At 52.7% G+C, this 20,231-nt stretch overlaps 8 protein-coding genes across 8 annotated transcripts; 4 read left to right on the top strand and 4 right to left on the bottom strand.

Annotated features, from left to right (window-relative positions):
* The first annotated feature begins 126 nt into the window (after positions 1–126).
* Positions 127–1,172, top strand: B0T23DRAFT_55152 (acyl-CoA N-acyltransferase). The gene is made up of 2 exons (XM_062841439.1): positions 127–487; positions 542–1,172. Exons 1-2 carry the CDS (start codon positions 445–447, stop codon positions 1,072–1,074), a joined length of 576 nt encoding a protein of 191 aa, XP_062687861.1. The 5' UTR covers positions 127–444; the 3' UTR covers positions 1,075–1,172.
* A 25-nt stretch (positions 1,173–1,197) lies between these two features.
* Positions 1,198–2,538, bottom strand: B0T23DRAFT_391030 (uncharacterized protein). Its single transcript, XM_062837912.1, has one exon. The coding sequence runs from the start codon at positions 2,377–2,379 to the stop codon at positions 1,270–1,272; it is 1,110 nt and encodes a 369-aa protein (XP_062687860.1). The 5' UTR covers positions 2,380–2,538; the 3' UTR covers positions 1,198–1,269.
* Positions 2,539–3,408: 870 nt separating this feature from the next.
* On the top strand, positions 3,409–6,550 carry B0T23DRAFT_55136 (uncharacterized protein). Its single transcript, XM_062841438.1, has 3 exons — positions 3,409–3,684; positions 3,752–5,435; positions 5,493–6,550. The coding sequence occupies exons 1-3, from the start codon at positions 3,529–3,531 to the stop codon at positions 6,119–6,121; spliced, it is 2,469 nt and encodes an 822-aa protein (XP_062687859.1). The 5' UTR covers positions 3,409–3,528; the 3' UTR covers positions 6,122–6,550.
* On the top strand, positions 6,435–7,295 carry B0T23DRAFT_408784 (uncharacterized protein; the record flags this gene model as incomplete). Its single annotated transcript, XM_062839332.1, has 2 exons — positions 6,435–6,545; positions 6,621–7,295. 2 exons carry the CDS (start codon positions 6,435–6,437, stop codon positions 7,293–7,295), a joined length of 786 nt encoding a protein of 261 aa, XP_062687858.1.
* A 415-nt stretch (positions 7,296–7,710) lies between these two features.
* On the bottom strand, positions 7,711–9,032 carry B0T23DRAFT_348003 (uncharacterized protein). Its single transcript, XM_062836002.1, has 2 exons — positions 8,740–9,032; positions 7,711–8,669 (listed from the first exon to the last, which is right to left on the bottom strand). Exons 1-2 carry the CDS (start codon positions 8,851–8,853, stop codon positions 7,947–7,949), a joined length of 837 nt encoding a protein of 278 aa, XP_062687857.1. The 5' UTR covers positions 8,854–9,032; the 3' UTR covers positions 7,711–7,946.
* Positions 9,033–9,391: 359 nt separating this feature from the next.
* On the top strand, positions 9,392–12,043 carry B0T23DRAFT_55083 (FYVE zinc finger-domain-containing protein). Its single transcript, XM_062841437.1, has 2 exons — positions 9,392–10,844; positions 10,894–12,043. The coding sequence occupies exons 1-2, from the start codon at positions 9,629–9,631 to the stop codon at positions 11,730–11,732; spliced, it is 2,055 nt and encodes a 684-aa protein (XP_062687856.1). The 5' UTR covers positions 9,392–9,628; the 3' UTR covers positions 11,733–12,043.
* Positions 12,044–12,169: 126 nt separating this feature from the next.
* B0T23DRAFT_327805 (uncharacterized protein) lies at positions 12,170–13,519 on the bottom strand (the record flags this gene model as incomplete). The annotated part of the gene is made up of 1 exon (XM_062835645.1): positions 12,170–13,519. The coding sequence occupies one exon, from the start codon at positions 13,517–13,519 to the stop codon at positions 12,170–12,172; it is 1,350 nt and encodes a 449-aa protein (XP_062687855.1).
* A 1,476-nt stretch (positions 13,520–14,995) lies between these two features.
* Positions 14,996–17,321, bottom strand: B0T23DRAFT_327894 (uncharacterized protein; the record flags this gene model as incomplete). Its single annotated transcript, XM_062835654.1, has 2 exons — positions 14,996–15,714; positions 15,788–17,321. The coding sequence occupies 2 exons, from the start codon at positions 17,319–17,321 to the stop codon at positions 14,996–14,998; spliced, it is 2,253 nt and encodes a 750-aa protein (XP_062687854.1).
* Positions 17,322–20,231: the final 2,910 nt, after the last annotated feature.

Below are 20,231 nucleotides of genomic sequence, written 5' to 3'. Positions count from 1 at the left end.
CCAGGGGCTTGCCTGATCCCCTTCCAGGGTTCTCAGCTCTAGATCCTCCAGGGGCGGCAGTGGCGCACAGACACCCACGGACAGGACAACAACTGACAAAGGGAAAACCCCGCCATTTCTCCAAGCCCCCCGCCAAAACCCCAATCGGAGGTCTCCGCCCGTCGTTTGTAGGTTGTCACGGCATCGGCGCCAATCCCGTCCTCCTCCAGGCGCTGGTCACCGGAAGGGCGCGGAGTGGAGTTCGGGGGTGTGTCACTGCCCCGCCTCGGCTGACAGTCCGGAGGCGGGAGGTCCACTTATTTTTTCGAGTCATCACGGCCCCGGCTTCCATCGGGTTCCTACAAGTAGACATTTATACGGCCCAATCCCGTCCCCGTCTTCCGGATCCGAATTGCCACTTCCACCTCGTGTGAAACCCAACCAAGACACCAAGACAACTTCACAATGGCTTCCACTGCTCCTGTTGTCCGCCACGCCAGGCGCGAGGGTTCGTCTCCGTCCTCTTCTCCCGTTTTGTACCACACAAACTAACAACATCTAGACGTCCCCGCCATCCTCGGCCTCATCCGCGAACTAGCCGACTACGAACACGCCCTCGACAGCGTCGAAGCCACCGAAGCAACCCTAGCGGCAACCATCGCCTTCGCCCCTTCCGATCCCTCCGTCGTCTCCCCCAACCCTGAGACTGGCCTGCCCATCACCGAACCCGTCTCGCCCTCCAAGCCCGCCCGCTGCCTGGTGCTGACTGACCCTGACTCGGGAGTCGTCGTCGGCATGGCGCTTTACTTTTACAACTACTCGACGTGGCGGGCGCGCCCTGGTATCTTCCTCGAGGATCTGTATGTCAAGCAGAGCGAGCGGAAGAAGGGGTATGGCAAGCGGTTGTTGGTGGAATTGGCGAAGGAGGTGGAGGCCATGAAGGGAGGCAGGCTTGAGTGGAACGTGCTCAAGTGGAATGAGCCGAGTATCAAGTTTTATGAGAGCGAGGCGATTGGGGCGCAGATGATGAGTGAGTGGGTGGGTATGAGAGTCGATGGAGAGGGACTGCCCAAGTTGGCCAAGTTGTTGGACTAGATGGTTGGTTGAGGTCTGGAAAAATATACCCATGGTTGGAAAGGGCAGGTTGACACCTAAACAAAGGAAGTTTGTGTTGTGGTGCTTTTGACCATGAAATGTGCTCGGGTATCATTTTCTACAAGTTGAGCAAAGTCCCTTTCTATCCATCCATGCCGTCATATCCCATCCCCAATAACGGACCGCAGACTGCGATCACTGCTTGCCCTTCTTCTTCTTGGGCTCCGCTCTTACTGGTGCGCCCTCGAAGAACTCGAGATCCGCCGATGGTGCCACCGGCGGTTCATACTTCTTCTGTCCCCATTCTATCTCCCATCCTTTTCCATCCTTTTTCCTTTCCATGACCGCTGTCATCCGCCAGACCTGCTCTAGCGTCCTCCTCCATAACCTCGGCGTATACCGATGGCAATTGATGGGCTGCTGCTCCCCCATCGGCAAATCCTCATCGACCTGCCCACTTAGCAGCATATTTCTCCTACTCTTCTGCCGATCCACCAACCAAATTGGTTGCGTCGCATATCTCTGCCAATTCCAATCCAGGGCCGCCCCTTCTTTTGACTTGTCGTCGCTCTTCGCCCAAATCAACCTCCCAACCGTCCTCCTCTTGGGCACCTCCCACTCCTCCTTCTTATTTACCAGATCCCTCAGCAGTTCCCACTCCTCCCTTGGTACCGGCGGAAGCACCTTCTCCGCCACCTGCTTATACGTCTTCTTCAACTTGGTCCTCTTCACCTTTTCATTCAGTGGCCCGCCCCAGATATTTTCCTTGGGCACATATCGTTCCGGCGCCAACTGGTGATTTGTAATTTCCGGCTTGGGGCGGTTGACAATCGGCGGCGCATCGCCCCCCGTCTGACTCCGTACAAACGCCTTGAGTTTCTCCGTGTCCCAATTATCCAACCAGTCCGGTTTCCTGCCCTCTTTCACGATGGCCCGCGCCTTGTTGATGTATTTTTGTAGTTCCTCGTCGCTGCTCGGGGTGTCGGGCTCTAATAGTTCTGTAAGAAGCTGGCGGCGTTTGGCGCCCGTTCGACCGAATGCGAGCAGCAAAATGCGCCGCATGCGCGGAAGGTCACCGGCGTTGGCGGCGCGCAGGTAGCGCAAATCGTGGTGGGCGCGCTTGAGACGGGTGGCGGTTTGGGGACAGGAGGACGGGTCGGAGGCGCGGTGGGCCCGGAAGCGCGTGGTGATGCGCTCGTCAAAGAAGGGACGGATGAGAACGGGGAGGTATGAGGATTCGCGGAGGAGGTGTCGGTAGAGGTGGAGGGTCGTTGTTGGGTGGGGGAGGGGTGGTGGGCGGGACATGGCCGCGCGCGCGTGAAAGAACTGAAGCTGTGGGTTGTGGTTTCGGACTGGAGAGTGGGATATCGAGAGCGGAAGGTCAAGTTTTCGGCAGGATGTACCAGCCGGAGGAATGGGAGTTGTGAGTTGTTTGGGAAGTTGTCATTGTCATCAAAGTCGAAGTGGCACTGGCAATTGGGGGATGTTCTAGAGGGTGTATGGTAATTGACAAATTTACAGTGTATGTTACACATATCCACGTAACTTGAAGTACTTACTACTAAACGCTCCTGCTTTAGTGAGATCCATGTAATGTGACAACCTCTGGGTCAGCAACGATTGTAAACATAAAAGGAAGAAACCGAATGACAAGGCGGAACTAATCCTCCGAGACAGTTTGAATACTCTATCTCTTGAGTCAGCCTTCAATCTTTCTGGGGTCCGTCCGTTGCTGATGTATCAAAGACACCAGTTGGTTACTCGTTCGTTACACAGCTTGTATCAATTCGTTACAAATAACCACCCCGTGACCTGGCGCCTGTCTTTTTCGTGTATCGCTGACCGCACAGGGCAATCTTTCACACGCAAACACGACTTTTCGCGCAACAAACACGAAACCAACACGTCGACCTTTAATTGACTTTTTGCGAGCAAAGCAACGTCATTGTGACCATCGCGCGTACGTCTTTGCGCCGTGGTGTTTTGGAGAGTAATTCTACTAGTATTACTACTACTATCCCCAGTTTCCAATCCTGCCGAACTGTCCACTATATTCCCCGATTCGTTGCGCCTTCGCCGCCGACTCTTCCCTTCACCAATCTCACCGGCAGCTGCAAACGTCCGTCTGTTTAAGCAAGAGGGATTCTGCCATAGCATCAATTGCGGTCTCATATCGATTTCACCCGAACCACGGCAAGGGACGGCAATCACCATCTGTCGCCAGTCACAACGTCTCCAACTCCCTTCTGCTCGCTGCCCGTTTCCTTCCCTCACTTCGTTTGGCCCGCCTCTCCAGTCCCCTCCATAAAGACGTTGTGATTTCCCCAATCTTGAAGGACGCAACTTGTATCACTTCCGGCCACAGCTTTATCAAACACCACTCGTTCAGTTATCAGTCATACACACAGCAGTCTTTACTATCACTACCCTGTATTGCCCGCGACGACATTCAAAATGCAGCCACCACAACTGGGCGGCGCCTCGCAGCAGTCGCAGCCGTCTTCCCAACAATCCTTCTCCATGAGCCAGTCCTCCCAGTCAGTCTACAGACAGTACACGGATCCCCCCAACCGGCTACACAACGACCATGCCGTACCTACCATCTACTCTGTGAGCCTCCTATCCTCATCCCCCGTCTTCCACACTCTCTCCACTGTGCTCCGACTGACAGCTACAGGCCACGTACTCGGGCGTCGGCGTCTACGAAATGGAGGTCAACAATGTTGCCGTCATGCGCCGACAAAAGGACGGCTGGGTCAATGCCACACAGATCCTCAAGGTCGCAAACATCGATAAGGGACGCCGTACCAAGATTCTCGAAAAGGAAATCCAGATTGGCGAACACGAAAAAGTCCAGGGCGGCTACGGGAAATATCAAGGAACTTGGATTCCATTCGAACGGGGTCTCGAAGTCTGCCGCCAATATGGCGTCGAGGAGCTGCTGTCCAAACTCTTGACACACAACAGGGGACAGGAAGGCGAGACTGGAAACGTGGACACCCCCACCAAGGAGCAGGCCATGGCTGCACAGAGGAAGCGCATGTACAACGCCAGCTCGCAAGAGAATCGCGGTATTGGCTCCACCGGCACCTTCTTCAAGAACATCTCCTCGACGGCCTCAACCGCAGTGGCTGCCATCAGCAAGGCTCGCTTCGATTCCCCTGCGCCTAGAAACCGCAGCGGTCCCAGCAGGGCCCCCAGCTTCAACCGCCAGTCCTCGATGCAGGATGTGGCCGATTTCCCAAACTCGCAACAAAGCCTTGTTTCGACCGAATACGCAACCCAGACACAGAACGCCGACTCGGGCTTCGGGTCTCAAACTACGCAACCCTTGGCTGGTGACGGCCTCGAACAACCCCCTAGGAAGCGGCAAAGAGTTCTCACCCCCGCCAGGAGCTTTGGCGGCCAGACTCCGGGCCACCAGCCTCTCGACCCATTCAATGCTGGAAATGTTGCCAACGGAGACCCTGGCTCTCCCACGGAGCCCAGCAACTCATTCAACTATGAGCAAGTCAGTGCTAATGATGGCGAGGCCTCGTATGCCCTTGGCCCGTTGCGGCCGTTGCCCTATGAGAATAATACCGACGCGGAAGCCAAGCGGGGTATGCTGATGGGCCTCTTTATGGATGCCAACGGCCCCGAGGAGGCCATACAGGCCGCCCTTTGCAATGTGTCTCCTCAGGAGCTGGACTCCCCCATCGACACCCAGAGTCACACGGCCCTTCATTGGGCTGCCACCCTCTCTCGCATGCCGCTTCTGCGAGCGCTCATCCATGCAGGCGCAAACCCCTGGCGCGTCAATGCTTGTGGAGAGACTGCCCTTATGCGTGCCTGCACCGTCACCAACTCCATGGAGAACAACACGTTTCCCGAGCTTCTTGATCTCCTCGGTTGCACTCTTGACGTGACCGACGACAAGGGCCGCACCGTTTTGCATCACATTGCCGTCACCAGTGCGGTCAAAGGCCGTCATTATGCTAGCCGATACTACCTCGAGAGCCTTCTAGAATGGGTGGTCCGGCAAGGTAGTGCTCCAAACAGCCAAGAGAACGGCACCGGCGATAGGAAAGGACGTCGAATGGGCATCGCCCGGTTTATGAGCGAGATCGTCAACGCTCAGGATAATAGTGGTGACACGGCGCTTAACGTTGCTGCACGCGTCGGTAACCGCAGCATCATTTCCCAGCTTCTGGAGGTGGGCGCGGATCCCACAATTCCCAACCGAGCCAATTTGAAGCCATTGGATTTTGGCATCGGGATTGCCGACGCCGAAACCAACGATGATCCAGCCCAAGAAAAGACTGGGGCTACGACGGGCAGTGGCCATAAGAGCCGCGAGACCAGTGACGAGGTTGTCCGCTGTAAGTTCTTTTTTCTTGTTTTCTATCCTTCTTGCTCCATTGCTAACGTGAGGCCAGCCATCACTCACCTCATTGGTGAATCCGCGTCTATTTTCCAGAATGAGCTGAAAAAGAAACAAGAATCGATTGACACCCTCCATTCTCAACTCCGCGTTACTTCCTCACAGGTCGGCGACGCCCGCCGCACCCTCGAGTCCCTACAAGAAAAGCTCAAAGCCCAGCAATTGGCCAAGCAGAAGATTGTCAACTTCAACCGGGCATGTGAGGAGGAAGAGCAGATCCTCATTGAACTCGAACAGCGCCACGGTCGGCTGGATGTCGCTTCGGCCAACGCCTGGGAAATGGAACTCGAGTCGGCATTGGAGATTGTCAAGACGCAGTCTCCCAAGGGACTGGACCCAGACAGCCGACCTAGCCTACCGAGCGCGGCAGTGCTAAGAGCTAGAATCAAGGCACTACGGGCGAGGTCGAGCAAAACGCGACAGGCGGTGGCGGCCTTGCAGGCACAGAGCAAGGAGAAAGAGCTCAAGTACCGGCGACTGGTCAGCCTCTGCACCAGGAGGCCCGAAATCGAGGTTGAAGCCCTGCTGGATACACTGACGAGGGCGGTCGAAAGTGAAAAGCCTGAATTGGAGATTGCGAGGGTCAGGAGGTTTCTGGGCGGCGTGGAGGGCGTCGTGCATTAGAAGCGCCAGGGCTACTGGAGCGAATGCAAGTGTGATGAGAAGGATTGCTGGAGTTCGGCGGCGCTGAGGGGAGGTGCAGGATTGTGGGGTGGTGGGGGTGACGACGGTTCAATGGTACAGAGTTTCGACTTTCGCGATGACACGGACAGTGGTGACGATCCCGAGGAGATCGATAACAATGAACAGGAAGGTATTGACGATCCCAGGAAGGAGGATGACGATGAACAGGGAGATATTGATGAACCCGAGGAGCGTGGTGTCTACGGTGGCAGCGCTGGGGATATAGACGATGGGCGTTTTACTGACCAAGATAATGGTGACTATGAAGGGGACTTCCCCTTGTCCTCTTGCAGCTCACCTTCCCAGGCAACAACTCCGCAGGAACGGCCCGATGCAGAGCAAAGGAAGCCCGACGTGGCACGCGGTAAGCGCAAATCCCATTACAAAGCTAGGCATCCAAACTTGAGCTAACTTCAAACCAGGGACTTACCTCAAAAAGTGCCGGGTGAAAGATTGCTCGTTTACAGGATCAGGGGGTGACTTTAACCTGCACATGAAAGTTGTGCACCAGTACATCAAGTGCCCCCAGGCTGCTTGCGAGTCTATGGGACCCGACAAGAATTCGATTTATAAACATCTGAGGAAGTGTCACAGGGCCAGATTTATATGCCGGGCCAAAAATTGCTTGTTTGCAGGATCAAAGGGTGACATTCAACTTCACATGAAAGAGGTGCACAAGTACCTCGAGTGTCCCGAGGCTGGTTGCGACTACGTGGGACCCCACAAGGATGCGCTTTATGGTCATCGGCAAGAGCATCACGGGGAAACAATGAAGTGTCTTTTCGCTGGTTGCGATTGGGATGGAAAGATACGTAACTTTCTTAGGTATCATAAACACACACATGGTCTGACATACAAGTGTCCAGAACCCAACTGTCCCTACAAGGAGACCGGAGTACGTCTGGTCCAACATGTGCGGAGGACACACAAGCGCAAATTCACGTTGAAAATGGCGAGGAATTGCGAGGTGGTTGGGCAAGCCAAAGACCATGAAGGGTTGGAAGGGAGTATCATTGATGATGCTGATGAAGATGAAGATGATGAAGATGAAGACGATGATGAAAATGAAGACGATGATGAAAATGACGGAGATTATGATAATACAGTACGATAGCCATCTTGTATAATAACTTTAGCGAAGAATGCTTTCAATCAACAGCGTACAACGGCCCAATGGATTGCATTATGACTTTACTTCTTTCTCTTCGTTTGCATTTTCTTTTGCTCTTTTCTCTTCTTTTACTTTCCACCCACTCTCGTTCCAGACAAAATAGTTGAGCCCTTTGCCATTAGACCTTGGGTACCTTTACTCTTAAGACGCATGCAATTCATTCACACTCATTTCCTGAGTAAACATGTCCCCATGGGACTCTAGCCGATGTCTTTTCGAATTATGGTAATCCCTATCACTGTTTCGCGACGACCTTTCTGAATTATGACAATCGGAATCGAACTGGTTTACAGGTGTCATCAATTTTGTCATGGACGACGGAGCCGCACTTAACCCACCGAGCAGCAACATAGTGTGTCCAGCATGCAACGTGTTAATCGCATTCGGCAAGCATCAAGAACTGGCAGGCTGGTGGTATAATTATTTAAGTTTTCGTGGGATTCATAAGGCATTGATTGTTGTTTCATCTTCCTCTTCGTGATTGTCACCTTGATTGAAGAGCATCCAATGGTATCATTCATCCATGTCCTTGTCCCAAAAGGTCCTTTTACCCAGGAACTAAGAGAACCCCGTGGCATCCTGGATTCATTTTCCCTAGGCCTTGTCTTCCACCTTCAACTCCTCAACCTTCTTCTCCACCTCTTCCACTGCACCGTCCTGCTTCTTCTCCTTCCGCAAAGCCCTCAACTCGTCCAAAGTCGGCACTTCCAACCCATCTTCTCCCCCCTCTTTACGGTACCACGCCAACAAATTCGCCATATCCTCTCCCGTCATGGTGCCCATCTCCTCCCACCCATACGCATCACTAACCTTTTTAATCCAGTCCATCCTCCTCTTCCCTTCTTCCTGTGCAGGAGCCACCTCGCGCAACTTTTTGCGCAGCTCGCCCATCTGCTCGATGGCCCGGCCCGCATTCTTGGGCAACGCCTTGGCGATCAGTTTCCGAATCGTCGACGCCAGCCTGGGGCCTTTTCCATTAGTCGACACCATGATTTGTAGGGGCCCGTCGCGGTGGACAGAGCCAAAGTAAAAGTCGCATTCGGGAGGGACATCGGCAATGTTGGCGGGGATTTTGAGCTGGTGGGCGAGTTTGTAGATTTGGGAAGAGGCGACGGGGTCGTCGATGGCTGTCAAGATCAACGAGTAGTCATTGGGGTGGTCGGTAAGGTCGGTTGGCTCGAAGGCACGGGGGATCCAGGTCAGGGAGTTGGGGAATTGGGTGAGGCGGAAGGAGACTTCGGGGTGGAGGGGGGCCGGGGCGATGAGGGTTACGAGGGCGTCGGCGGAGAGGAGGTGGACGAGCCGGGTTGCTGCTACCTGTGAGGGAGGGTTTAAGTCAGCAACAGCCCTTGGAAGGAGGGTCAGCAGACGTGAAAGAAAGACATACCTCACCACCGCCCACTAGGAGCACTCGTTTGCCCTTGATCTGCCATGCGATCAACAGACTGCCGCCCGTCTGAATCTCGGGAAAGTTGTTTGGGTCTGCTCGTCCGGTCGTCATTTTGTGTCTGTTTTGTTTGTATTCGCAGCGCCAGCGCTATTTGTCCGTCGTCAACTCGTTATGGTCGATCCTCGAAAGAAAAAGAGAAAAAAAAAAGGATCAAGTAGTCAGAAAACATTGTGGACGGGAGACCGAAGTATTGAGTGAATGACTGATAAGGCTGATAATGGAGATTCTGCCGCTGACGTGCTTCCGCTGATGACATATTTATTGGTGGACAATGGAGGGTGATCCCGGTGGTTACAGAGGGGCGATTGCGGGAGGGTGGAGAGAGGGGGACGGGATCGGAAGATGGAGGGATACCTATGACTGGCAGTAATTCTGCCGTAAAGAAAGGTACAGGCCTAACAAGTAACTTGTCTTGGTCGAGGTCGGCATCAATTGTTTACTTGCAGGGCCCAAAATAGCGGATCCCACTGAACGTCAGGCGCATTAGGCTGCCGCAGCTGTGAGGTGACACTGCCTGCGCCTACCTAACCTACCTACCGATCCTCCACCGCCGTTCCCGAGCCAATAACGAAGCACACAACCCAGTCAACTTCGGTTGCCTGACTTGACCCAACAACGGGGAACTGAACCAAGTGAGACGACCAACTTCGCTTCGCTTCGCTTCCTTTCCCTCGTTTCACTGACTGGACCAGGCAACAAACAATGGCCACCTTGTCGACGACGACGACGCCAACATAACCCACCTCCTCCTTGCCCTACCCACGACTGACTGGGCTCCCATCGATCATCTCGTCCAGATTATCATCAAAACACCGACGACGACGACATGTCCGGGCGCAAGCTCGGAGGTGGGCGCATCTTGGGCAACGGCAAGGGCCTCGCCCCGCCCACAGCAGCAGCAGCAGCAGCGTCGTCGTCATCGCCGTCACCCTCAACCATCGCCGCCATCCATCGCGCCGCCAGCCCCTATGCGCCCTCCGACAGCAGCACCGTCTCCTTCATTTCGCCCAATTCCACGCGCGAGTCCATCTCCCCGTCATCCTCCGCCCCGCTACCTTACATTCCGCAAGACCTTGTGTCCAATGTCAGCTTGCCCGGTCCTTCCAATGGCGGCGGCCAATCCGTCGGCGCCAACGACAACCGACTCGTTTGCCCGATATGCCAAGAGGAAATGGTCACCCTGCTTCAATTGAATAGACACATCGACGACGTCCATCAAGAGTTGCCCGAAGAGACACAAGATGAAGTCAAGAGCTGGTTCGACAAACAGGTCCGCAAAGCCAAAAAGTTTCAGCCGTTGAACATCATCAACCAGACCCTGCGCGGACTTGATGTTTTCGAATCCAACGAGACGCAACCTGTTCTCGCGACCAGCGCCATCGCCACCGCACCCGGACGACCCGCAGAAAAGGCTGTAGACCCAGAGGAACTAGTCACCCGACACCACTGGCAGAGACCAACGGGGAACGACCCCTGTACCGATCCGACATGTACAAGGAAATTAGGGCCGTTTAGTGGGCTGGTCAACTGCCGGAAATGCGGTCGCCTGTTTTGCGAGGAACACACCATGTACCAGATGAAGCTGTCGCGATCGGCCAACCACGAACCGGTGCGAGGGATCTGGTGTCGAGTGTGCGAGACTTGCTTCAAGAGTCGGGAAGGGTATAATGATCACCAGGGAACGGTGAGGGATCACATGGCCGAGTTCAAGGCAATACGAGCAAAGAGGGTGGACAGACATAAACTGGAGGTGCAGAGGCTAGAAAAGAGGTTAACGAAGCTGACGAGGTTGTTGGCTGAGATGCCGCCGGAGGAGGGGTCAGGATTATTGGTCTTGACGGGCCAGAAGAGCCAGAGGAAAATGATCGAGCAAAGTGTGGTTAGCTGGGAAGAGGATGGGGCGGTCACAAATTGTCCGTTTTGCAAGCAGGAGTTTGGGAGTTGGACGTTTAGGAGACATCATTGTCGGATATGTGGGAAAGTGGTTTGCGCCGATCCGGAGACGGCTTGTTCGACAGAGGTTGGGTTGGATGTTGCGCATCGTATGTTTCCCGTCATTTTGTCATGTTGACTTCTGCTGACCTTCCTTAGCAACGATAAACACCGAAAAGCCGCCCGGAATCGTCACCACCACCCTCGACATTCGCATGTGCCGCGACTGCAAATCAACCATTTTCTCTCACCGCGACTTCGCCGCTTCCATAGCACATAAACCACCAGATCAACGCGCTTACGAGACCCTGCGGCAGTTCGAGCGAGGCATCCGGATGTTGATGCCCTCCTTCCAAAAAGCGCTCTTGGCTCTCCAGCCCCCGAACGAGGACGACTACCGACAGGATAAACCTCCACCGACGTCTGCTCAAGTGCAAGAAGCCGCCAAGATCCGAAAACGCCTGACGGATGCTTTTGCGAAATACGACCTTGCCGCGAGGAGGCTAAGAGACATGAAGACGGATAGCCCGACGCAGTTGAGGTTGCAGCAGTCTGTGTATGCTGCCGCGTCGGCCTTCCTGCACGCCAACTTGATTCCTCTAAAATCGGTGCCTCGAGTGTTGCGCAGTAACAGCATGCAACACCAACACCGGCGCTTACTTAACGGGTCAACATCCACCCTCTCGCCCCTACGAAACGGGGAGTCTGCCTTCTCCAAAGACGTCGAAACATCCAGTAATGCCGGCGCAAGCGAAGCCAGTGTCGTCCAATCCGAACTCGACATCGAGGAGAAAGAGGCAAAGGAACGACTGGTGGTGCTTGAGGAACAGATGTTCATGGTGCAGGAGATGTTGAAGAGCGCGAGGGCACAGAGGCGGTTCGAGGAGGTTAGCGCGTTGAATCGGAACGTGGAAGAACTCGAGGCGGAGATTGAGAGAGCTAAGGAGGGTGTTCGAGGGGTGGAGGAGCGGATGGGTGCTCTGTACATTGGTGGATAAGAGGGTGTTGAGTACTATGGTTATAGGTATTTTCATGAGGATTAGCATGGCGTAGGAGTTTTGGAGCATTGCCGCATTGGGTATTGTTAGTTTGGCGACAGATCAGAGGGTGTAGTTGGAAAATTGACCAAGTGTCACAGCAGCCCGAGGTCTCTCTCGTGGTGTACCATGGGCTTATCGTCCGGCGGTTTGGACTTACTAAAGAAACATCCTGGCCCGTAGCTTCCATTGACAATATCACAGTTGACGTCGGGTAGCGAAATGTTCAAACGACCAAGGTCACGGGCGCTGCCATAAGAGACATCAAAGTTTGTGTGGTTCAATTCAATGATTAACATAAGTTCTTGCAGAACAGAATCCCAACGAAACTGGGTATCACATCCCCTCCTTCTTTTCTCATCCTCAACATTACACCAACGACGTCCGTCTCCTCATATCTACTCCTCATCCTCGCTCTCCGAATCGGAATCGCTCTCGCTGTCGCTCTCGCATCCACAGTCAGAATCACTGTCGCTGTCACTCTCACTCTCACTCTCCACGCCCCTCTCACCCTCCTCCTTCTTCTTCTCGCCCTCGCCACCCTTAACCTTCTCCAAGTTCTTGGCCCCCTCCGAGTTCGAGAACCTATTCACCATGTCCATAGCAAACGGCGGCGCAAGCCCCTCAAACCCTCTGACCTCCTCCGCCATCGCCAGGGCCTTCCACCCGTTGAACTGCTCAGCCGTGTGCGACAAAGCGCCCTCGAGGTCGATCTTGAGGTGTCCGAAGCCAAGGCGGTGGTAAGCCCACTTCTTTGCGTTTTGCGCATCAGCAGCAGTCTGCTTCTCGGCGTCCTCCTCGGAAGCAACAGCGTCACCAGTCGCCCAACCAAGGCGCAGAACCTTGGTCTTTCCCTGGGCCTTCCACGCGTCCAAGTTGGCAGCGCACTTGCTGATGGACAGACAACCCTCGCAAAGGAAAGTGTAAGTCAGGTGCGTGGCGGTGATGCTCGTGGCGGAGGGAATGGTGCGGATCTTGAAGGCGACGTCCTTGCCGGTCGATGCGGCTTGTTGGCCAGCGGTCGTGGGGACGTTGGAGGCAGCGCCGGAGGCAGCAGACTTGACGGCCTCGGTGAAAGAGGAGAAGGCGAGGTTACCGAAGCCGTCGGTTTGGAGACCGAGGAAGAGAGGTAAGTGGGAGGCAGTAAGTTTGGGGGAAATGGAAATTCCGCCCCAGCCGGCGCCGCGGCCTAGGCCGGAGGTGGCGTTCAGTGGGAAGGAGAGTTGGCCGATAAAGTCCGTGGCGTCGTTGGCGGCAGCATCACCAGCGGAGGGAAGGCTGGACAAAGCGAGGCCAAAGGAGAACTGGCTGGTCTCGTCGTAGAACCGCTGGAAGGAAATGCCGGTGGCCGGGTCAACGAAGGGCACCGAAGCCTTGTGGGGCATCGGGATGTGCTCTTCCTTGTCTCCGTTGGCATCGCCGCCCGTCAAGGCCTGAAGACTGCGCTTGCTGACGGTGGCAGTGCGGTTGAAGGCCTCGGCAGGGAGGTAGGTGTGGTTGGTGTACATAGTCTGGGACTGGGGCTGCTGTTCGGGTGTCCGAGTGCTTTCGATCTCTCCGCCGCCGGGGATGGAGCGCTGCTTGAGATGGTCGGGGAGCTCAAAGTGAGTGCCGTGGCCGGGAATGTGGTGAGTAGTGCCGGCGGCGGCGACGTGGTTTTTGAAGCCGCCGGGGTTGGTAAGAGTGGGGGCGCCGAGGGCGGAGCCGGCGACGGCGAGGAGGAGAGCGGCCTTCGTGAGGAGAGACATTTTGTCGGTTTTTGTTTTTTGATATTCGTTGTAAAGACAGACGGCTGTTGGGTTTTGGCGAGTTGTTTCAAAGAATGACCGGGGTTGAGTTAAGTCGTCGTCGCTGGTTGGAAAGAAGGACTGCAGTTGGGTTTCTGCTCGACACTACCGCTGCTGACTGAAACAGATGGGAAGGTTCGTTCGGCAGATGGGCGAAGATCGAACTTTAAAAGGAACGCAAACAACGACGTCAAACGAGGAGATTAAGGAGGCCTACCAGCCGAGTGGTACGGTAGGCAGGTAGGTAGGGATCTGCACCGTGGTCTGTTCGGCATCCACCACATTCTACCGAGGGCGATCTCAATCACCAGGGGTCACCAGGGGGGTCAGCGATAAGGTGATCGCAATGACTTGGCAATACAAAACAACAACGGGAATTGACTCTCGCCTCGAGCCTGGCTACAGCAAAAGCAAAATCCTGGGGCTGAAATGACAATACCCTTTGTATTCATTGTATGTACGTCACCTTCGTTCATTTCCCGATGAGTCCTTCTGACGTGGCGATCAGCCCAACGGCACCAGACAGGCATATCACGGGCCGCTAATGGGCTTCCTCCCTGTAAGGGATTATGGGCACACATAGAATCCCATGATGCCACCCGAGACACTCGACCATATCACCTCACCTCCCGCTTGTCTCATTCTGGGGGTGATTTGAGGGGTCGAGTACAGTCCCCAGCAACTGCAATTGAAGATCATCGCCGGCATTTAAACCTAAACTAAGGTATGGTTGACAGCGTGCGGTGAGCCGGTCCATTATTGCGAGAAGTGAACTCCCTCTCTCACACAACCTGAACCCAGCTTCACATCACCACGGATCAACACCGGCATGACCGTTCGAGGGACGCTCACCGATATCTCGTGCACCCCATCCTTAACAGGTGCCACTATACCCAAGAATCGATAATTGGGAAGATCATTCTCCTTTCCCTTCGGTATTTGCACTCGCGAACAAAGCGATGGCAAGTTCCGCGTCGATAACCATCACGGCATTACCGCCACATACTGATCAGTCACGGCAGTCCCCGAAACAGTCAAGTTCAATGACTTGGCTTCATCCGCAACTGGCCTCAACCTGAGGGAGATTATGCCCGCTTAGTACGCTCCTGACCAATTACGACGACAATCGGTTCACCACGACGTCGATGAGGCACCGCGGTAACTTCCGCCTTCATCCCGGCAACGCATCAAAAACCTTAACAACGATCAGCGATAGGAACCCAAATGCCGATGAACGGTCTATTAAACTGCGCTACCGAGCTACGTCTACACTACCTACTTCTATCATCACACACTCGACCTCCTTTCTCGGTACTCTTACAATCCAATCCATCTCCACAAACTCTCTACCCATACAACAACAATCAACCATCAACTCCCCATGCATCAACCCCTCAACTACCTTACCTAGGTACCTCCCCATTAAATAACGTCCACTTACCCCCACCTCGCACTGCTACTAGTGGTAGTCGTCGTCTGCGTAGCCACCGTCATTCTAGGATTAACATTACTCCCAGGCGGCAACCCCGTGCCCCCCACCGCAGCACCAGGTCTCAACATATGAGGCGGCACCACCGGCTTCAGCGGTAATCTCGGCGGCGTCAACCTTTTTTGCTTGGTAGTAGTCATTCCATTACCTGCAGGCATATATGTACCACCACCAACCGGCATAGTCTCAGGCGGATCAACAGGATAAGGCCATCGTTGCGATATGGAGATAGTAGACTGTCTAGGCGTCATGACGTCCGCCAACCACTTACTGACACCACGCTTTTCAGCGGCGGCGGGAGTGGGCGGGTGGCCGGCAAGCATGGCGTAGGCTTTTTCGTCGAGGTAGTGTTGGTTTGCTGCATCGTGAGCGTCTGCCATGGTGTTTCTGCCTTCTCCTTCGGCAGCGTAAGCGGCGCGGATCAGGTCGTTGATTACCTCGCTGTTGGTTTTGTTGTTGGTGGGGTCACGCTGGGCGCTGTCGGTTTGTCCCTGGTTCTGGTTCTGGTTCTGGTTGGGCCAGGAAGGATGGGTGAATGTGATGGTGGGTGGCGGACCGCCTTTTTCGTCGGCTAGAGGGGTCTTGGGGCCGAAGAGGGAGGATTCGCGATGACGACGACGCCATTTGATAAAGAGGAAGAAGGCCCCGGTCAGGAGGGCGATGAAGCCTTTTTTGGGGTTAGTACTTGTAACTGGTAGGGGGATGGAATGGGGAAAGGGGAAGGGGAAAGGGGGACATACCCAATACGCCAATGACTATACCAGCCGTGGCACCAGCGCTCATCTTCTTCGCCGTCGGCACCGGCGTCTGTTGGCCTTGCGTATCCGCCTGGGGCTGGTCGTCGATGGCTCCGAGGACACTGCTTGGCGTGGCCGTTGCTGCCGGGGCAAGTGACAAGTTCGGAAGCGCCGTGGCGTCGCCGGAGTTAACGGGTGCCAGAGCATCTTCCGGCTCTGAAGTAGCGGAAGGTCCGAAAGTAGAGGTAACCGTCGCGGTAGCACTGCCATTGACGGTAGTAGCAGCCGCGCTACCAGTGGCGGTAGCAGTAGGAGCCGCAGTCACAGTGCTTGTCTTCGTCTTCTCCTTCTCATCCTTCTCCTCTTCCTCCTTCTTCTCGTCATCAGAGTCCCCACTACTTACACTGGACACAGAAGCCGCATCATCTTCCTCTTCCTCTGGGTGCTCCGGATGCTCGGCAGGGGCATTCCTTTTGCCCAGGATTTCACGTCTGCTGATGCGGGCGGGCCGCGAGCTGGCGCCGAGACGCTTGGGAGCCTTGGAAGTGAGGTTTGCGGGGTTGGTAGGCTGCGGTCTGGCGGCGTCGGAGTCAGAGGCAGAGTCAATGGAGTTGCTATCCAGAGAGTTGTTGTCCGAGAGGGAACTGAGGGAGTTATCGTCGCTGAGAGAGTTACTGTCCGAGGTGTTGGGGTCCTGGAGGTTGTTCTGTCTGGCGGCAATGGAGCGGCGGGTAGCCTTGTGCTGCTGGCGCTGGCCAAAAGTCAGACGATTACGGTTCTTGGGAGCAAGAATGGGAGGGTTTGTGGGAGCCAAAGTGGGACGAGCTTCGTCAGCCGAGGAGTTGCCGTCGCTGAGCCCGCTGTCGAGACTGTCCAGGCTGTTATTATCATCAGCTGAGCTGTCAAGCGCCTGTCTTACGTCGATGGTACGACGGGCACGGCGCTTCTGAGTGCGCGTGGGACGTCCCAGAGGTCTGGCCTCATCAGCAGATGACTCGGCGCCGCTGTCGAGGGAGTCATTGATGCTATCAGCGGAGTCACTGTCTAGTGCCTGGCGAGCGTCAAGAGCACGACGATGCTTGGCAGCTAGACGGGCGCGGGTCTTGGAGCTGAGGTTGGGGCGTTTGGTAGTGGTGGAAGTAGGCAAAGGACGGGCTTCATCGGCTGAGGAGTCGGCGCTGTCGAGGGAGTCGTCGAGATTGTCGACAGACTCATCGTCTGAGGTGTTGATGGCTTGTCTTTGTTCGAGAGAGCGACGAGTAACACGGCCCCGAGAGCCAGCTGTCAGACGCTGACGAGTCTTTGCGGCGCCGGTGAGCTGTGGTGGGTTGGTGGTTTGGGGTGGTTGTTGACGACCAGCATCAGAGTCTGAATCAAGACTGTTGTTGTCGCTGAGGGAGTTGAGGCTGTTGGTATCGCTCAGGGAGTCGTCGTCACTGGTGTTGAGGACCTGTCTCTTTGTTGCCTCGACCCAAGCGCGGGTGGCTTCTGCTCGGGCAAAGTTCCGCCAGCGGAGAGTGGGAGCTGTGGCTTTCATTGTGGGATGATTCTCCAGGTGTCCAGTGGAATCGGCCGGCCGATTTGGTGTTGATTGTGGACTCGAAAGGAGAGACGAAGACGCAAGGAAACGAAGTGAGTGAAACGAAACGGGAGAATTACAGCATTGATGGACGAAGAGAGGAAGGTCAAACAACCTGGAACAAACACAACAAACAACACTTGCAGACCTGCTGCACTCCTCTAGTGAGTATGAAGAGAATGAAGGTGAAGGAAAGGCGAAGGGAACGAAAAGTGAAAAAGGGAAGCAAAAACGTAAGAGAAACAGAGAACAATGGGTTCTCTTTCAAGCCAACCGACTCCCAGGAGATGATATCAACCTGCTATGGCACAGCCGGAGTCCAGGGGCGCTGTTGGTTCACTGCCCTGGCACACTGCACGGACACCAGCGCCAAGTGACCGCGCCCCCATCACGGACACAGCACGTGCCCTAGCCGCCATCGACATGTTTCTCCGTGTTCCCAGCTCGGTTGTGGCGTCCATTGATTCCCTCGTTGATTTGGTACGACAGAACCTTCTGTAACAAGCAACGGCCATGGTGCGACCCGCCAAGAATGGGATTCCTGAAAACCGCCAAGATTCCCATCGGTTACTTGGGGGGTTCTGGGCGCCAAGCTTCCTTTCCCCCCTACAAATCGACTTTGTAGGGGGCGGCAAAAAATTGGGACAGTATTTTAATATGGGACAGTGCCGAAATAACCCATGCACATTCGCCTGTTAACGCCGCGCAAAATCGCTCTTTTGCATCGTAAATTTCGCTCAACAATAACGCCGACAATAATGCCCAATTACTATTTTTCGTCGTCGCATTGCCCTATAAAGCTATAAATTAATAAAACTTCTATATATCTATAGATTAATTAAATCGCTAATTAACTTACTAGTACTAATACCCGTAAATTACTCCCTCGTCCCCTATACTAATATAACCGCTACCCAGCAGTATTTCAACGCGCACGACCGGTATAATTCTCTTAAATCTAGTAGTAACTATAGGAAGCCTCCTTTTATAAGGGATATTGCACGTATAATTGGGGAGTCTTGTAGCTTAATCGGTCGGTACGCGAAGTCGCTACGGGAGACTAGTAAACCGGCGGTATCATTACAGCTACGAAGGCGCCCGCGGTCGTTGACATACAATAAGGAGGAGGCTATTGTTGCGTACGTAATCTTTTACTTTAGAGGGAGATTCCCTACATTGCAATTGATAGTAATAATTACTATTAATTACTTAAAATTAATAAGGGTGAATCCTCCCGCGACCGAGCTTAATAAACGTTAGTTTATAAGGTTTATTACCGATTATCCGGAGCTACGCTCAACGACGTATCGCACTATAGATTTTAAACGTTATTTCTAGGAGTTGAATACCGAATTAGTAAACGACTAGTTCGATAAGTATAAGGATATCGCCGCCACCATCCCTCCTTATGACCGTTGGAATAGCGATAAGTATAATACCTATATTAGTTGCGTATTAAATAGTTGTATGAAGGTTATTATATTGAAAGAGTTGGGGGATAAAAGGAAAGTTAGTAAGAGAGAGAAAGAGAGAGGGGGGTTGGATAGGAGAGATTTTACTTAATTAAATATAATCCCTTCTAATTGCAGTATACTAACGGTTAAATTCAGCTAGAGATATCTAATTTAGCTAACAGAGAGTCATACACTCTAATTACTAGTATAAACGCTATAGGCAATTATATCCCTATTTACCTTATTTTTAAAACTAACCCAACCGAGGAATTTACTATTAACGACCTCCCTAGCGATATACGGTTTATAAAGTTACTTACCGGCTTTTTGAATATAAAGATTACACTCAATTAATTAAAATATTTCAATCTATATAGCTTTGAGGTATCGCTAACGTTTAAAAAGACCGGGTATAGCTTTATAGATTAGTTCGGTTGCGATTAGTATAGATATAATATTAACGGCCGTTAATTAGAGGATTATATTACTAGTATTAGTAAAAGGCGGCTCCCTAATATAAATCCTATATATTAATTATTTATTATTAATAGTTTTAGTAACTATTGTAATATAGTAGTTAAATAGTATATTAAGGTATTTAATATTTATATCCTCGCTTTACCGCCGTACTCTACCCATATTATATAGCCGCTTAATGTGGGAGTCTTTTCCTCTTTTAAATTATATTACTAGAAGGCGCTTTGCGAATTCGTTCAACAGGGCGAGTATAACTTCAACCGTATAACTTTTATCCGTAAATTCAACAACATTATCACTAATAACTTTACGGTTTACAATATTATAGATGGATTTAAAAATACTAAACTCTAGCCAATCAATAAATAAAGGGTATTATTACAAATTAAAGCTAAATAATACTCTTTTGAGCTTAACCCTACCTATCCCAATATAATACTATACGAGGATCGGTTTAAGAAGGCTATTAAGGTTATTAACCGTATTATTAACCGTTATTCTTATACGTTCAACTCTCCTACCCGTATTAATTACCCTTACGTATTCTAAATTATAAAGGAAGTTATACTCAATTATAATAAAATTTAAAAAAAAAACCGGTATAACCGCGAGAAGGAGGCTAACTTCAACCGTCGTATAAAGAGGAGAATATATAAAATCCCTACTAGTAGATTATTTCTATTTCTTTCAAAAGACCAGCTCAATACTATAGTAATCGAGAGAATTCAACAAGAGATGCAAAATAAGATAAAGCGGCAAGAGCGAGCCATAAAAAGAATTAATAACGTTACACAAAAGCAACTCAAAGAGTAATAGAGAAATAATAAAGAAGGGGGGAAGCCAGCTAAAGTTATATAGAATATTTAATTTAAAAAATATAAGAAGGATTACTAGTAGGAGTATATCCTAGTTTATAATAACGATATACTTAATATAG

This window comes from Neurospora hispaniola, assembly GCF_033458365.1.
Source record: "Neurospora hispaniola strain FGSC 10403 chromosome Unknown B0T23scaffold_13, whole genome shotgun sequence".
NCBI classification, from domain to species: domain Eukaryota; kingdom Fungi; phylum Ascomycota; class Sordariomycetes; order Sordariales; family Sordariaceae; genus Neurospora; species Neurospora hispaniola.
The sequence above is the reverse complement of the archived record's forward strand: the minus strand, read 5'-3'. Positions and strand labels throughout refer to the sequence as shown.

Excerpts from the sequence above, each read along its gene's own strand:
- B0T23DRAFT_55152 (XM_062841439.1), top strand. The coding sequence starts at position 445 with ATGGCTTCCACTGCTCCTGTTGTCCGCCACGCCAGGCGCGAGG. Across the intron at positions 488-541 it reads CCGCCACGCCAGGCGCGAGG|ACGTCCCCGCCATCCTCGGC; the intron begins GTTCGTCTCCGT and ends AACAACATCTAG.
- B0T23DRAFT_391030 (XM_062837912.1), bottom strand. The coding sequence starts at position 2,379 with ATGTCCCGCCCACCACCCCTCCCCCACCCAACAACGACCCTCCACCTC.
- B0T23DRAFT_55136 (XM_062841438.1), top strand. The coding sequence starts at position 3,529 with ATGCAGCCACCACAACTGGGCGGCGCCTCGCAGCAGTCGCAGCCGTCT. Across the intron at positions 3,685-3,751 it reads CCGTACCTACCATCTACTCT|GCCACGTACTCGGGCGTCGG; the intron begins GTGAGCCTCCTA and ends TGACAGCTACAG. Across the intron at positions 5,436-5,492 it reads CAGTGACGAGGTTGTCCGCT|CCATCACTCACCTCATTGGT; the intron begins GTAAGTTCTTTT and ends ACGTGAGGCCAG.
- B0T23DRAFT_348003 (XM_062836002.1), bottom strand. The coding sequence starts at position 8,853 with ATGACGACCGGACGAGCAGACCCAAACAACTTTCCCGAGATTCAGACG. Across the intron at positions 8,670-8,739 it reads TCCTAGTGGGCGGTGGTGAG|GTAGCAGCAACCCGGCTCGT; the intron begins GTATGTCTTTCT and ends CCTCCCTCACAG.
- B0T23DRAFT_55083 (XM_062841437.1), top strand. The coding sequence starts at position 9,629 with ATGTCCGGGCGCAAGCTCGGAGGTGGGCGCATCTTGGGCAACGGCAAG. Across the intron at positions 10,845-10,893 it reads TGGGTTGGATGTTGCGCATC|CAACGATAAACACCGAAAAG; the intron begins GTATGTTTCCCG and ends GACCTTCCTTAG.